This window comes from Sus scrofa, chromosome 18 (genome assembly GCF_000003025.6).
Source record: "Sus scrofa isolate TJ Tabasco breed Duroc chromosome 18, Sscrofa11.1, whole genome shotgun sequence".
NCBI lineage: Eukaryota > Metazoa > Chordata > Mammalia > Artiodactyla > Suidae > Sus > Sus scrofa.
Genome location: NC_010460.4, coordinates 1,929,147 through 1,945,668, shown reverse-complemented (window position 1 = coordinate 1,945,668; position 16,522 = coordinate 1,929,147). Strand labels below are relative to the sequence as shown.

General features: G+C 51.5%; 2 protein-coding genes across 14 annotated transcripts in view; one reads left to right on the top strand and one right to left on the bottom strand.

Annotated features, from left to right (window-relative positions):
• Window positions 1-4,493, top strand: part of RNF32 (ring finger protein 32) — a 28,677-nt gene extending 24,184 nt beyond the window's left edge. For 8 of the 10 annotated variants that reach the window (XR_002340273.1, XM_021078725.1, XM_005673083.3 and 5 more), the window contains 2 exons: window positions 2,932-3,099; window positions 4,118-4,493. Coding sequence is in view for 8 of the 10 variants with exons in the window: in XM_021078725.1 (XP_020934384.1) it covers window positions 2,932-3,099; window positions 4,118-4,357 (408 nt within the window). In the remaining 2 variants the exon portion in view is untranslated. The remainder of the gene's footprint in view (window positions 1-2,931; window positions 3,100-4,117) is intronic. The other 2 variants (XR_002340274.1, XM_005673084.3) reach the window with 2 other exon arrangements.
• The window catches only part of LMBR1 (limb development membrane protein 1), a 139,490-nt gene continuing 133,685 nt past the window's right edge, over window positions 10,718-16,522 (bottom strand). For 2 of the 4 annotated variants that reach the window (XM_021079157.1, XM_021079160.1), the window contains 2 exons: window positions 16,107-16,268; window positions 10,718-12,755 (listed from right to left, as the gene is read on the bottom strand). In XM_021079157.1, the coding sequence (XP_020934816.1) occupies window positions 12,670-12,755; window positions 16,107-16,268 (248 nt within the window). In that variant the 3' untranslated portion in view covers window positions 10,718-12,669. The remainder of the gene's footprint in view (window positions 12,756-16,106; window positions 16,269-16,522) is intronic. The other 2 variants (XM_021079159.1, XM_021079158.1) reach the window with 2 other exon arrangements.

Genomic DNA, 16,522 nt, shown 5'->3' with positions numbered 1-16,522 from the left:
ATACTCTCCTTAGATTAGCTCAGGCTGTTCTCTTTTCAGCAGTGAAGCCGGCTGACTTGTGAAAGAACCGTGGCCTTGCTCTTCCCTCCTCTCTTGCGGGGGGATAACGAAGTCTTGTCTTCCCTCCGTTGTCCTGCATCTCGTGGGTGTTAACTTACTAACCGGGTAGGTAGAGGTCATCCTTCTACATCAGTGATGCTTCCGCGCCCTGCGAGTTCTCTTCGTGGAGCTGCCTTTGCTTTGAAATCGCACGAGCACATTCCTAACAAGACTGAGCCGGAGCAGCACTGCTGGTTCTTTTAAACAGACTGCAGTCCCGTGGTGAAAGCCGAACGGGCCGCATGCTGAGTGCTGTCCCCCGCGATGGCGGGTCAGAGCAGCAGGAGGGAGCCGGCCGTGCCTTGGTGGCGCAGGGCGGCGGCGCTGTCGGATGACACAGCAGGCCCAGAGCCCTCCCCGCTCCTCGAGGACGAGCCTGTGAGCGCAGATCAAAGCCGCCTGGAGAGGTCACCAGAGCTGCTCTGCTCACACCTGTCACCGGTGTGTACAGAAAGCCCCGAGTGTCGCCCAGAATGCAGTGGTTGGCCCTTGAATGCCTTTGATCCTTATCTAGAAATTCTGCTAGCATATGTCATATAATTGAGGCATGGCCTTTTATTGCCGCAATTAAAACTTTTCAAATGCATTATATTATCTCCACCCACGCTAAAAGTCCTGACCATTGTTTAAAAAGGGAGGGAGGGACTTGTCCGAGGCCGCGGCTGCCTTTGGAGGCCTGGCTCCCACACCCTCCCCAGGAGACTTCGCTGACTTTTTCCCTTTACATCTCAGCAAACAGCATAATGGTCTTCGAGTTTGTTCAGGCCTCTGACTTCCTTTATCACATAGAGATGGCAAACATTCTGTTGCTAACTTGAAGTGGCTCCAAGCAGCAAGACTGGGAGGATATGAAACCAGTAAAAGCTTATCAACTGATGCATTGATATGCTGTAAATTCCAGGCTTTTCACGTCGCTTTTGAGGGCGGCTGTGAGTCCACACATTAGTGAGCAATTGCTGACATCAAGATGGATCTGAGAGCGGCCTCCTGGGCAGGCAGAGTTCACCGGGTGCTTGGGTTGGTGGAGTTTTTATTGTTTGGCCGGGATGTACTTGTAAATGACCAGCCATGGCTTTACGTATCGGTGACCGGACCTCTTAGTCCTGCGTCGGTCATCTGAAATACGAGGCTTAAGAGGAAAACTGCGTTTTTGAACTGAAAACCTGATGCATTCGTCGTCTCCATAGAGGCCGTGTTCACCACAGCCGGAGCTCGAGAGCGAGACGTCTGCGCGCGCACGGGTCTGCCTTCCACCGCGGGCGGCATCCGCCTCGGGCGGCAGCGTGGGCGCCCATGGGGGAGGATGCTGACGGGCAGGTAGCAGCAGCTACTCTCCCCACAGGCAGGCAGCACACATGGGCTGATGCAACCTTTTAAGACACGACCCAGGCCACCTTCCCAGTACTTGAAGCACAAGCGTAAAACGTCGCACCAGTTACTTTTAGAAATTTGCCCTCAGTCCAGACTGAAGGATTTTTGGTGTGTTGATGAACGAGCTGATATCAGCTTTAGGATTTCAAGCCAAACACTGGTGCCTCATGGAATCGTGACCATGGAAGTTTTTTCCAAATCATTCCACGCAGACATTGTCGGGTTTGTTTGACCCCTCACATTCCTTTAGAACATGTACCTTGGGGCATGCATGTGTCTTCATTTCTGTTTGTAATCTATTGCAAACGTAAAAGTCACCTTTTTTTTTTTTTTTTTTTTTTAACTGAATGCCAAGGGTCTTACCAAGATGAATCTAAGGAACTCTTTCAAGGAGATAAGAAATACACACAGGAAAAAGATATGAGCACCCAGCCGGGAACAGGTGTCAAAGGAAGGAGCCAGAAGAGCTCTCTGAGTCCAGAGAAAAGGCACTTCCAGCCGAGGCACAGAGGGTCACGCGCCGTGCAGAAGTCACAGGGACAGAGAAACACAGCGGGCGTTCAGGGAGGGAGGGAGTCCGGCCAGATTCAGCCAGGAAGGAGCTGCCAGGGACCACGGCCAGGCGAGGGGCGCTCCCCACAGCCGCTGCTCCCCTCCTGCGCAGGCCGAGTCTTCCTACAGGAAGGAAGGGGCTGGGATCGGACGCCGCATAAACAGACACTGCGTCCCGCCAGGCTGTGCCACACGGAAACCAACCAGCCCCACAGGGGATGACCGGTGCCCGGGGCATCTGAGAGCGGGCAGTCCTGACGGGTCCATAGAGAAGGCGTTCTTCCCACATCTCGCACGGGACGCCTGCAGGATGCCGAGGCGCTGAGCTCCCGCGTCCTGCCCGACCCCGTGTACAGCCGGATGCACCCAACAGGGCACTTTCAACGCTCAAACACCCCCCCACCCCCGTTTCTTTTGGTTTTCTTGGCCGTGCCCGTGGCATGAAGCTCCCGGGGCCAGGATTGAACTGCACCACAGCAGTGACCCAAGGCACAGCAGGGACAACGCTGGATCCTTAACCTCTAGGCCATCAGGGAACTCCCAAGAACCCCCTAATTTCAAGGACCGAGAATAGAAGCTTCGGTGTCCTGAGCTGCAGCGTGCCACCCTGTGGGACGCAGGCCCTGTCCCCCACACCCCCTGAGCCAGATGCTCATGTGACTCTGGGTGTAAAGCTATGGTCCTTTCTCCTCTCCGCTTCTCATCCGCATCTTGCCTGCTCACAGCAAGGCTTGCAAGCGGGGCACCTTCGGGGCCCTCTCTGCAGACATTCTCTGGGCCCGGGGTGTCCCTTCCCCCCTAAGCTCCACTCAGAGGCAGAGCCTGGAGGCAAGTGGGCGGGAAGGGGTCGGGGCCGCCCGCAGGCGCCCCCTTCGGCCCCCACCAAGCGCGGCGCGGCCGTGTGCTCAGTTCACAGAGATCAGCCGGCGCCTGCTGCGCTCCTACCACACGGACCTCGAGCAGCTCTTCGCAGACGTCGACCACTGCCTGGCCGTCAACCGCAGCGTCCTGCGGCAGCTGGAGCGGGAGCGGGGCGGCGAGCTCTCCGAGGAGGACTGGGGCAAGATCCAGACACAGGTAGGCTGTCCCGGGCCCGGCCTGCGCCCTCCGCCCGGCCCTGCCCCGCACCCGCACCCGCACCCGCATGGGGTCCCCGGGACCTCCGCCACCTCCCTGCTTGAAGATGCCGTTTTGTGAACACACCCAGGGGAAGGCCCCGCGTGCTGCTCCCGCCGGCTTCTCCTGCAGGTCCCCACCTGCCTCCTACATCTGTAGGAGCCACGACAGACTCAGAGTCCCACAGGGAAAAACGGACTTGGTCACAAAAAATTGAAAAATGTGTAAAGAAGTTTAGCAGCTCCATAGTGTTGAGAATTTTGAAAAAGACTACTCTTCATTGTTTAATTAAAAAAAAAAATCTTGGGAGTTCCCTTCATGGCGCAGTGGTTAACGAATCCGACTAGGAACCATGAGGTTGTGGGTTCGATCCCTGGCCTCGCTCAGTGGGTGAAGGACCCCACGTTGATGTGGCTGTGGTGTAGGCCGGTGGCTACAGCTCTGATTCAACCCCTAGAGCCTGGGAACTTCATGTGCCGCGAGTGCAGCCCTAGAAAAGACAAAAAGAAAGAAAAAAACAATCTTGGGAGTTCCAATTGTGGCGCAGCGGAATCTAATCTGACTAGGAACCATGAGGTTTCGGGTCTGATCCCTGGCCTTTCTCAGTGGGTTAAGGAGTCGGCGTTACTGTGAGCTGTGGTATAGGCCAGCAGCTGTAGCTCCGATTCGACCCTAGCCTGGGAACCAACATATGGGTATGGCCCTAAAAAGCAAAAAAAAAATCTATTATTAATGTCTAGCATTTTATGCAGTATTTTTGTTTCCAAATGGGTTCTCACAGGTGAGTTGCTATGCTTCTCCATTTTTCGCGAGAGGAACAGCAACCATGTGCCATTAGCGTTACTTTCCCACGGAATGAAATGCCTTCCTGTTCGGAAGACCCGGGTCTGTGCCCAGTCCTCACCCAAGCCGAGGAAGCGTCCCACGGGATGAGGCTGCTCACAGCCTTCCTGACAAACTCACGCCTCGTGCGTTGCAGGCGCTGCACCGGGAGACCCGCGAGTGCTCCATCTGCCTGACCCCGCTCTCGCTCTCGGTCCGCGGCGGCGACGACGGCCACCCTGCCCACCCCTCGCGGGAGACGGTGCTGCTGTCCTGCTCGCACGTGTTTCACCACACGTGCCTCCTCGCTCTGGAGGAGTTCTCCGTGGGGGACAGTCCTTTGCACGCGTGTCCTCTCTGCCGCTCCTGCTACCAAAAGAAGAGGCTTGGCTGTTGAATTCATAGTTGGGAAGAAGCGGCCTAACCCGGGGGAGGGGTCTCCCTTGATTTCGGACGCACTGGGTGAGCCTGGGGGGACGTAGGGCCGTGTGTTCTGTGCTCCAGTGAAATAAACTCTGGGGAGTTGTACTCGGGCAAACCGAAGATGTTTGAAACGCTGACAACCCATCCATTTCAGTCTTCAGCTTAGAAAAGTCCAAATTCATGAGTTTAGTTAGTTGAAATAAGTGAGGGATGGATGAAAAGCTTCCATTTCCGAGGTTCTGGAATTTGGCGGTTTGCTCTGCTGCTCGGTGATCCGTGGGGTTGCTCACAACGATAAAACGGCCCCTTTCCCACTTTCTGGCCCATTTCCACAGCAGGCCTGCTTGGCCCCCGGTGGGCCTGCCGGTGTGGTTACACACGCTGTCCTCCAGGCCTGGCCCCCTGTGCGTGTTACTTACACACAGCCAGTCTGACCACAGCCGGCAACCTAAACACTCCTTTTTTTTTTTTTTTTTTTTTTGGTCTTTTTAGGGCCAAACCCATGGCATATGGACGTTCCCAGGCTAGGAGCTGTGGTCACCAGCCACAGCCACAGCAGTGCGGGATCCGAGCCCTGTCTGGGACCTACCCCCCAGCTCACGGCCACACTGGATCCTTACCACCGAGTGAGGCCAGGGTTCAAACCCGCAACCTCATGGATACTAGCCGGATTCGTCCCTGCTGAGCCACGCCAGGAACTGCCCCAAACACTCTTTAAAGGAACTGTCTTAAGGTCCTCAGCCATTCCTAATAGCTGCTCTGCTTTATTTCTGTGGCATAAATTACTGTTGTACTTCAGCCCTTTGAATATGAAAATCCAAAAGGTAGAAATACCCAGTGGTTTCAACATCAGAAAACAGCAAATCACGTGAGAATGACCAAGAGCTGAGCATTAAACATCCACTGCTTTAGTTCGGACCTGCGGACATGCCCAGAATCCCCCTGGGAGCCTGGTTATCTGCAGCACCAAGTGGAGGGGTACTGGTTAGGTACCCCAGCTGCCGAAATAGGTACGGCCCAATCTCGGGGCCGTACACAGTGGCCCGTCCCCTTGAACTTCCTGGCCCATCCGCAGCAGGTGAGGGGCTGAGGGGCTGCCCTACACGGCCCCGGGCTCCTTCCCGCTCATGATCCCGAGCCTCCTCGGCCCGGTGTCCCCTGGGGAAGAGCAGGCGGAGACGTTTGGGGCCACGCTGGAAAGGCTGGCACCATCACTGAGCCGTGGCCAAGTGCAGGCAAGGAGACCAGAGGCGGCAGCCGGGCCCGGAAGGAGAGAAACAGGTCGCCAAGGCCAGATGCGTGCCTGCCTGCAAGGGGGCAGAGCACCGCGGTGCTGTGTGTGGGAAGCGATACTAAAATGGGTGTCTCATTCATTCTTTATCCCATCCCTTCAAACTCTGGTCTGGTGTGTGTCACTCAGATGTCGCCACGTACACACGTGCCGTTTAAGTGAATAGAGGCACATACCCTGGGGCGCTCGCTTTTTCGTGGTCGAATATTCTAAATGCATACAAAATGTGGAGACTAACTTGGAGAAGGGTCTAAGCACTTGGGTGGTGAGACCGCAGAGGTCCCAGCCCTCGCTTTACCGTCCAGAGGGCCGGGAGGCAGAGCACGGGCACGCGCTGGAGGCCTGGGCCGTCGGATCCCATGGAGCCTGGGGGGGAGTCCAGGGACGTGTGGGTCCCTCGGTGACAGTAAGGGGTACTGAAGGCTGTGTTTCGAGTTCATCAAAATAAGCTCCAGATAAAGGGATGCCTGACTACAAAGAAATGAAGCCCTGAGAGGAGTTGTGTCTGTGGCGATGAAAATGTGCTGGGGGATCAGAAGCAGCCAACCCAGTGAATACGCTTAATGTTCCCGAGAAAACCCACAGGCCCCAAATGACCCCCCTGTGCCAACGCCCATGACCCCTGACCTAACCGCAGTTCGACCTTCGCCGGAAATGGAACCTTGACCAACCAGCCTGGAGCTGTCACCATCGAGGAGGCAGCCTGCCATGTGGGCCATCTCTGTCCCCAGAGGAGGCGGCACCTGCGTGACGGAGCCCTTGCTGCCCACCCCCGCCCCCAAAGGGGTCCTGGCCGCCACAAAAAGAATCCTCTCTTTTCTTTGGCCAATGGTCCCTTGCCCGCCCCTTGCCCCCCCCCCCCCACCTCCTTCCTTAAAAAGCTTCCGTTTTGTAAACCCCAGGAGCTCCCTTCTAGTTGCTGGACAGGCGCAGCCCAAATCATACATGGCCTCACAAAGCCAACGAGATCCTCAAATCTACCGGTTGAATCTGGCTTCTGAACACGAAACGCCACAAACGGTACCTTTTAGCAGGGTGGATTTTATGGTGCACGGCCAGGCCCCCCGAGACGGCTGTGCTCTAGCTCCCGGGACGTCCCCTGCTCAGTCCACACCCCCTCACACACCCATCTCCCCTGGCGCCCCCAGACCTCAACCAGTAACTGCCTCTGGGCCTGCTCCGCCCCCGCCCAGCTACCGACTGTCCACTTTTAGCTCAGAGCAGCTCTGCTGGAAGGATCTCCCGACGCCAATGGGCCAACCTGCCGCCAGTTCCCCTGACTGATAACAGCGCGGGCCGCCTCTGCAGACACGTAGCCCCCCGTCCAGCAAGCCACTCATGTCTCTGTGGCTGCTCTGGTCTCGAGGCTGGGCAGTCACGGGGCTTACAGGCCTGCGGGTGCAGCCCAGCGTACAGCATGTGAGTCACAGGTCAAAGGAGTGATGGCGAAAGTGGGTAGATATTTTTAAAACTCCTAAAGTAGGGACGTCCTAGGTGATACCAACAGATTCATGGGAAATTGCAAAGTTTGACTGCTTTAAAATTTTGAGCTGCCATGTAGCAAAAAACAACGTAAACAAGCTAAAAAACAAATAACCAGGAAAAATATTTACAACACAACAGAAAGACCAACATGGAATACTGCAATCGAGAGGTTTTATACAACAGTAAGGATGTGAAATACCACAAGCGGGCCAAGTGGGTTTAATAGCTCACAAAAGCAGGAATACACACGGCTGCTCAAACTTTTTAAAGTTACGCCCACTCGTCATTCCAAATGGAAGGAAAAGAATTAAATACGTGCCAGTCAGGTTGCCCCTAGCGTAGCAGGCTGGCAACATCTGGTGTTCGCTCCATCAACACAGCTCCGAAGCCGTGCGGGCGACGCGAGGGCGCTGATGTGGTCTTTTGGGAAGTGCTTTGGAAACGCGCGCTCTCTTTGGTCCACTTTCTCTCCTGGGACTTAGGAGACCCTGGGACAATAACGAATGTACCTGAGGTCTTCCTCCATTTCCGGCACCGAGCTCCACAGAGCCTTCCACTTCCTAAGTGAGAGGAGGACGGGGTGTCTTTGGAGAGTCACAACGTCCCTCTCGCCCGCACCTGGGCTTGTGTGAATGCGGTGATTTTTCTTTCTGTAACTGGGTACAGGCGGTTTACAGTATTGTGTCAGGGGCACAGCAAAGGGCTGTGGTTATACATCCACGCACTTTTTACTCGTTTCCATTATAGCTGGTTACTGCATGTACTGCCCGGGCCTCTACGGTAAGTCCCTGTTATTTTACACATAGAAGTGTCCCGAGCTCATCCCGAACTCCTACTTCACCTCGTGCTGCTTGCTCTCCTCCCCTTCGATAGCTAAGTTTGGTTTCTGGCTGGGAGTCTGTCGGGCAAGTAGTGTTTTTTTCGATTCCACATACAAGTGGTATCATGTGGTGTATCTTTCTCTGACTGCTCTCACTTAGTATTATAATCTCTAGGTCCATCCTTATTGCTGCAGATAGCACTTTCTCCTTCTTTTTTGTGGCTGAGTAATATTCTAGTGTGTGTGTGTGTATAAAATACACCTTTATCCATCCCTCTGTCAGCGGACACTGGGTTGTTTCCCTGTCTTGGCTGTTGTAAGTAGTGCTGATGTGAACATTAAGGAGCACGTATCTTTTTGAACGATGGTTTTCTCCAGATAAATGCCCAGGAGTGGGATTGCTGGATCATATGGCAACTCTATTTTATTTATTTATTTATTTATTTATTTATTTATCTTCTTGCCATTTCTTGGGCCTCTCTGGCGGCATATGGAGGTTCCCAGGCTAGGGGTCGAATTGGAGCTGTAGCCACCGGCCTACACCAGAACCACAGCAACGCGGGATCCGAGCCGCGTCTGCAACCTACACCACAGCTCACGGCAACACCAGATCCTTAACCCTCTGAGCAAGGCCAGGGACCGAACCCGCAACCTCATGATTCCTAGTCAGATTCGCTAACCACTGAGCCATGACGGGAACTCCCATGCTGAGACTGTTAAGGACCTGGTCTCAGTGGTTACCGTACAGCCCCACTGCTGAGTCTTATTTTAGTGCTTTATAGGATCCACCACAACTACTTGTGACATTATCTTAAAACTGCCAAGCAATTCTAAGAGAACACTTAAGTACATTACTAAAAATCACAGCCAGCATTTATCAAGTACCTCATGTTTCAGGCACTGTGCCCACTGCTGTGGCACATGTAACACGTATGTAGACATAGAAGCCACCTGTGTTCCACCACCTGGCATCCGGATGTGATTCCTCCTCTTCAGGTTGGGCACAGGTAACCACGGCTACTGTTTCCTGCCCCATTTCATGTGGGGAGAGGCACGAGGACACTGCAGCGCTGACCACGCCTGTCAGTGAATGAAGCCTGAGCTGAGGGCACCTGACTTCTGAGCCCGCTGGGTTAAGTGGCCCAGACCACAGTCAGAGGTGCCTCAGCCCTCCAGTGGGAGAAATTACAGAAATCCAATCTAAACAAACCAAATGATTCAGTAAGATAACGTGATTTCAATCACTGATGCTACCTACATTTTTGGTTGCAAGCAAGTGATCTACCGAAAATTCCCCAATGAAAAGGGAGAGACACTGTCCGCTTCTTCCTCAGCGCGGCCTTCCGCCAAGACTACTACTGGCCTGTACGAAACTGAAATGAAAGTAACTTATATGTGCCACTGAGTTTTGGCCATGGCGGTATTGAAGTTTTTGGAAAAAACAACACATTCGAGTGCTTGTAAACCAAAATATGACATCATTTTTGTAAAACTTTAATTTCTGAGACACTTAAAAAGTCACATTGAAAGTATCTCATAGAAACGAACAAAACCAACAGTTTGTAAACAAAACACTCTGTAAACAAAAATAATTTGCCAGTGCATCCAAACATTCAAGTCACATCATACCAATTTTTTTGAAATTTAAAGTCAGTCCTTTTAAAATGCTCGTATTTTTCAAAAAATATTTGAAAGAGCTCTGCCTTTATGCACAAACTAGTTTGCTAACAACAAAGAAAGCCACCTCGGGCTTTCAGACCATGTGAGCCTGTGTTGTTGAGGCGGTTCCTGAGGCCACAGGCAGGTCGGCTGCGCTCCAGCAAAGCCAGGCGGGGGTCACCGCCTCGAACGCACCCGAGTGAGGGTGGCCAGAAGCTTCCATCTCCTCCACTGCCAACCCCCAGTGTGGCCCTGAAGCCGCTAACATCTGTGTGTGTGTGTCCTTGTCACATGTCTCGGATTTAGAGCATGTCTCTGTTTTTATATAGAATGTCCATACAGACAAATAAATGTCGAACCTAGATATTCTCTCGGAAAATCAGTAAAAATCATTACAAACCTTATAATCTGTAGAATTTACAACTTTAAAATAATTCAAGTATAGCAGAACCAAGGAATGCTAAGAACTGGCTGAGTCTCTTCAAGAAACCTGGCGACTGCGGTGCCTTGTGGCCTTTTACCAGCGTCCTGGGCAGAAACGTACCAGGAGCCCGGACGCTGTCAGGGGTCACCCAGCCACTCAGAAGGCGGGCGGTCTGCCCACCAGGACCTCTGCCCCCGCCCTCGACGGTGCTCACGGCCCCGGGAAAGGAAGCCCGAGGGGCCCTCTCCTTACCGGTCCTCGGGTGCTTGGCCTCGGCCTGCTGCCGCCCACTTCTGCCACAGGCGCCTTGTGCCAGGCCCCCAGCCCGCGTCCAAGAGAAGCGCCTGCTTTGCGAGGCAGTGTCGCCCTCGGGAGGAGGAGGCCTGCGTGTGACCAGGACTGCACCCCGTGCCTGCAGAGCCTCGACGGGCAGGACCTCCGTGCTGAGCATGTAACGAGTTGGTCTCCACAGCAGGCCCCCGCGACCCAGGGTTCCAAGCCGCCTCCCTGCGACGTGCGTGCTCCCTTTTGACACAGCAAGGAAGCAGCCGCCAGGAAGCGCTTTAGGAATTCATGACACCCTCTACTCCTTACTAGTCCCAACCTGGCTGAGGTTCTCCGATGGAAAGAAACTTTCAAATAAACAAAGACTTGCTATAGATAGACATTAAAAAGTTTAATATTTTAACTCAAAATTTTTCAGACAGCTCACAAACACCCGGAAACTCTTCCTCTGGAAGTGTGCCCTGAAACTGATGTCAGTTAAAAGTGATATTCTTTCTCTCGGGATATGAATCTTGCGCTGAGAAATTCATCCATGCTAGACTGCTAGTTATTTACTGAGTGTTGTTTAGAATCACAAAATCGTTCTTTTATTTTATTTTTATTTTATTTTTTTGTCTTTTTCCCATTTCTAGGGCTGCTCCCGCGGCATATGGAGGTTCCCAGGCTGGGGGTCTCATCGGAGCTGTAGCCACCAGCCTACGCCAGAGCCACAGCAACGTGGGATCCGAGCCGCGTCTGCAACCTACACCACAGCTCACGGCAACGCCGGATCCCTAACCTACTGAGCAAAGGCAGGGACCGAACCCGCAACCTCATGGTTCCTAGTCGGATTCGTTAACCACTGCGCCACGACGGGAACTCCTGTTCTTTTATTTTAAAATGAAGCTGTATTTTCCCAAGAAGAGACACTCAGCAGGAAACGCAGAGGTATGAAGAAGAGGAATATGCAATGGAACTTTAGATGACTTTATCTTAGTATTTTGGCTCTAAGTGGAAATTTTTAATGTCCAATATACACAGCCTGTTTTTCAGAAATTTCTCCAACAAAACCCTTTAACAACAGTTTAAGAAAAATGTCCCTTTGCCTTTGGACACAGACAATCTACTGCCACACACACGAGTGCTGATGAACACACGTATTTGTGGAGGCTCGCGGCTGGGCATTGTGTGCAAATGGCCCCGCCTCCGGTGTCGCATGCACGGTTCCTGGTCCCCTGTCCGAGTGGACCGTCACACAGAGTATGAGGCTTTAGTTTTATTCGGTGGACGCAGAGTCGAGACCTCATCTCAAGAATTATTTACAATTTAATAACTGAACGCCCGTCAGATCATGATACACTGCAGACCGGTTCCTACATCATGAATGCTGCTGCTGTGGGTCTGGGTGCTGCATGGTACTTTTCCGAAGTCTGAGGTTTTCGATTGGCATGTACAGAAGTGACCGAAGCCTGAAGAGGGTGGTGACAAAAGGAGTCCCTACCGGAGCATTTATAGCTCCATAATGGACGCAGGAGCGCAGGGGTATTAAGGGATTTTTGGAAACAAACAAAAAAATTGTTTAAAAAAACTGAGGGTACATACAGCCTATAAGGCAAAATCTAAGTTACAAGTGTCTTCAGCACTGGCAACTATGCCATGAGAGGTAACAGTGAATTAGATACACAGCAACTCTCAGCGAACTATGAGTACACAGTCCTTCCCACCATAGCTTATGCCACTGGGCAGCAGACGGTATTCCCGGGGCATGTGTGACCAAGGCTCGGGGCCCAGGAGAATTCTCTACCCACCCCTGGACTCAAAGTCTAGGCAGTCTCTTCCTGTAACACAGATCACAACGGTGCCCTTCGCCTCTTTAAGGAGGTGAAAAAATACAGCTGCAACTATTTCAGCTCCAAGGCACCCACGGCAGTGACATCAGTAAACCTCCACTGCTCGCAGGACTTCCGGTCACACCGAAGCACCAAAGATGTTGGTGAGGTGCCCACACTGTGATGAAATCTAGAATGACACTGAAGTGAATCCTTAGAAAGCCGCAAAGTTTGCCTTTTCAAACATTCTCGCGTGGGTGATTGGAGCAGCCAATAAATAGCACTGTGTCCCCAGAAGGACACGCTGCCGAGGAAGCCCCGCTGGGCGGGAGGCACAGGGTCCCGAAGGCAAATAAAAGGACGGCCTGCGAGGGCCAGGCTCGGAGACCGTGGAAAAGAGGACGGTGGCGGCCCGGCCCCCACGTGGGCCAGAGGCAGCGGACCGTCTCTGCCCGAGGCAACGTCACGAGTTCGGGGGTCTCGGGCTCTTGACTGCAGAGCAGGGCCGTGGGTCTCACAGTGCTTTCTGATGCCCGTTGGCCGAAGGCTTTGCTGTTTCTGAGTCCCTCGAAGTATTTGATAAGTGGAGTTTATGAAGCCCTGCAGAAACATGAAGACAATGTAAGAAGCGATGTATTGCTGAGAGGGTGGGCAGAACGTGAAGTGTCCCCAGGGAAACCGCCACGCTGGCCAGAGTCCCTGCAGGAAGAAGGGGCCCTTCTCCCCGCCGCCCGCCAGGGTTCGGCCGGCAGGAAGGGCTGCCTCCTCCCTTGGGGGGCCGCTCTGGGAGCCAGTACCTTCCTCCTGCTTCCCACCTCCCTCCTCCCTCCACCCAGCGCCCACCATGCCCGGCCCCTACCCTGGCCCCAAGAGCACCTTCTAAGAAACCGCCTCCTGCAAGCTCATCCCCAGCCCTGAGGGCCCTTCCTGGGGAACAGAACCCGAGACAAGGACCACCTCTCTTTTGTTTTCAAATACACCTCATATACACACACACAGGAAGACCAGGGAAGACGCAGGAAGACAAGAGGTGTGCAGTTACAAAGAAAAGCAATGGAGAACATTTCCAAGAAGAAAGAGAAAGCAACAGCCAAAGAACAACCGGAACAGAAATAAAATAGCACTATTCAAAGATCTTTCGTAAAGCGTATTACACACTTTTAAGTGAAATGACTTTCCCTCTGTGTCCTACAGCAATTATTTACAGAATGTAGCTGATACATAGAACAATATCGTGCCCACACATGGAGAAGTTAAAAGAACTTTTAAGATGTTCAGTGGCATGAAAGCTCTAAGCATTTTCACAAAATGAAGTACAAAGATATTCAAGAAGATGTAAGTAGCACATCCATGGAACAGATTTTGAGGAAACACCTTTTATGAGGCGCAGATGTTTGTAACACCTTAAAAAGACACTTGCATAAGATTGGTTTCCCCCTAAAATTCCAAGTGGTTGTCTACCTGACGGGCATACAATTTTATATCACTCATAACCCAACAAAGCACTCCAAATTGTAATCTATTAATCCTGCATATCTTCATGGGAGAAAAGGTAAAAATTAAGCCTATCTATGATGGATGAACGGAAAGTGAAAAAGAAACCAACCCAACACAAGAAAGATAATTCTGGTCTCAGGACTGGCCAAACCACTGAGTGACATAAGGCACCCACAGCCGCTGGACATGAAGAAGCATGGTGACCCAGGCCGGCTGGAGAGGGAGGTGGGGACAGAGAGCAGCAGCCCGGTGACAAGGCCCTCTTCGCCGAAACACAGCCTCGGTTAGGATAGAGCATGCCAGCGAATCATTTCTAAAACCTGGGTGTCGCATAGGTTCAAACTCGGACACGCTACGTCTCTCTCCTACAGAAACAGTCACCTCTGCCACCACCATGGGAGCGAAATTCCGAGTGTCTCCTGCGTGCCAGATACTCCACAGAGATGCGATTATCAACACAGAGCAGCAGAGGGAAACAGTCCCTCCATCCCTCCTCCAACACACACACATGCAAGAAGATGAAGAAAGAAAGGGCACAGGTCAATTTTCTATTTTGTAATTAAATACAGATTCCCAGGGAAACAGCTCCGATCACTCGCACCGGTTCTCGGTGAGGATCGTTTTCCGGGGTGAGGAACGGCCTTCTCCGAGCACGCCAAAGAACAACAGAGGCCACCTGGGGGAAACTCCGTCTAGCAGACGTGTTATCCTTTCGATGTTCCGCTTCCTCTTGTGGTCAAAGAGTCAACGAAGCATACACCTTTATCTTAGGTTCAATTACATTTCACTCCTTTAATAAAGACTCTTAGCAAATGATAAATGGAACATCCAACTCAAACGCCAAATTTACTGAAGTCATGCACATCTCATTTTAGTGAATGCTAAGTAGAAATTTATCTGGAATTATGGCTAACTGATACTGCTGATGCTAAAACAGGCTTAACAATGAAATTTCAACTCTAAACATTTGGCTGACAGGTCTGTTTGATTCCCAATGCATCTTCAGATCTTAATCTAACCAGTATTAAGGTACCCAGGCATTCATCCATCAATTATCTGGTGCTTCAGCTGATGAGATGTAACTTCGCCTTTCAGGCCAGAGTTTCATCAGCACCCCCTCGCCCCCTACCCCAGGGGAAAGAGTAAAATACACATGAATAAAGAATCAGAAACCTGTTTTTCTGGAGTTCCCACTATGGCTCCGTGGTAACAAACCCGACTGGCATCCATGAGGATTCGGGTTTGATCCTAGGCTCCGCTCAGTGGTTAAGGATGTGGCATTGCTGTGAGCTCTGGTGTAGGTCGCAGACGCAGCTCGGATCGGGCATTGCTGTGGCTGTGGCTGTGGTGTAGGCTGGCAGCTGCAGCTCCAATTGGACCCCTAGCCTGGGAATTCCCATATGCCGCAGGTGCAGCCCTAAAAAGGCAAAGAAAAAGGAAAAGAAAACCCCTTTTCCTTCCCAAAGGTCAGCTTTTCAGCATCAGGGCTGGAAAAGCCCGGTGATGTGCAAAGCTTTACTGTTGTTCATAAGGTTTAGGTTACCTGAAAACAGGACTTTGGCAAATTAATCACCACGTTGTCTTCTGCAAGAGCTAAAGCCCACAAAGGAATACGAAGCATAAGCATTCAAATGATGTCGAGTCATGTAAATGAGCTAATGTCAGGATTTCCTACAATAAATCACTGCCTTTCCCTTCTTTTATAGAACGACACTCTCTAAACCCGAGAGGATTTAGACAGCAAGACAGTTTATGTTGCCCTGGTATTTCTAAAATATAAAACCTGACATATGTTTAGTACTAACGTTGAAACAAGCATGAAAAATACATTTGTAGGTTACACTTCTACTCTTTATACTTTGGCCAAAGCGATGAGTTCTTAACCCTGTCCCAGTGGCTCGTGGACTACATAATGAGTGCCCTCTCTCTGAGTAAGGCCAAGAACGTGCATCTTCTTGTCCCAAATTAGTGTTGGACTTACTGAAGAGACTTACAATTAGGGGTCAGCCTGATACTTAGAAAATCCGATCCTCAAAAAACCTTTCACTAAAAATTAGGAAGAGGTATCACTTCCAGAAGAGAAGCCTTGGGCACACGGTGGCCCTCGCCTCATCACAGCTACCACAGCTACCATCATCCCCACAATCAAAGAGCCGAGGTCCACTGGGCTCTTGCGCTGGGCCGGGGTTATGCTCAGGCTCCTAGAAGAATCAGCTCAGTGAGCATTCACAGCAGTCCTAGAAGAAGACACTATCGCCATTTTACAGAGGAGGAAGCTGAGGCTTAATGAAGCAACTGTACACCAGATCGTAGCAGTAAGTAGAGCATGAGGAAAGCGACCTCTTAAGGTTTTACGTATTTGGAAAAAAATAGGTGAAGACTTCAAATTAGCTGGAACACCAAAATTATGAATAAATAGAAAGAAAGAAAAATACCCAGAAACCTCAGGATTACCTAGGGCCTTGAAAAGTTCTTCTCGCACTGCAGAGGTGAATTTTCTGACCAGACACAAGGTTGTCACAACAGCAAAAAGCAAATTGTAGGACAACACAATATAGAAATTTCCCAGCCAATTAAACCTTCCAAAGTCTCCAAGTAGATCAAATCTAGTGATTCCTGTTAAAAATAAATAAAATAGCCCTTAATAAAATCAGTACAATAAAATTACAGGTTTATATGTGTAACAAAATAACGTACAAATCAGATAAATCACATTCCATGGACTGTCCCGTTGTTGGTGGGAATCCGCGTGTGAAATACAGGACGGTTATCTTGTGGGAAAACCTCAGCCTTCACCCACAGAGAGCAGCCCCCGGGAGTGATGAGCAGTGATGCTGAAGGGCGCGCCCTCGTCACCTGCTCGGAAGGTT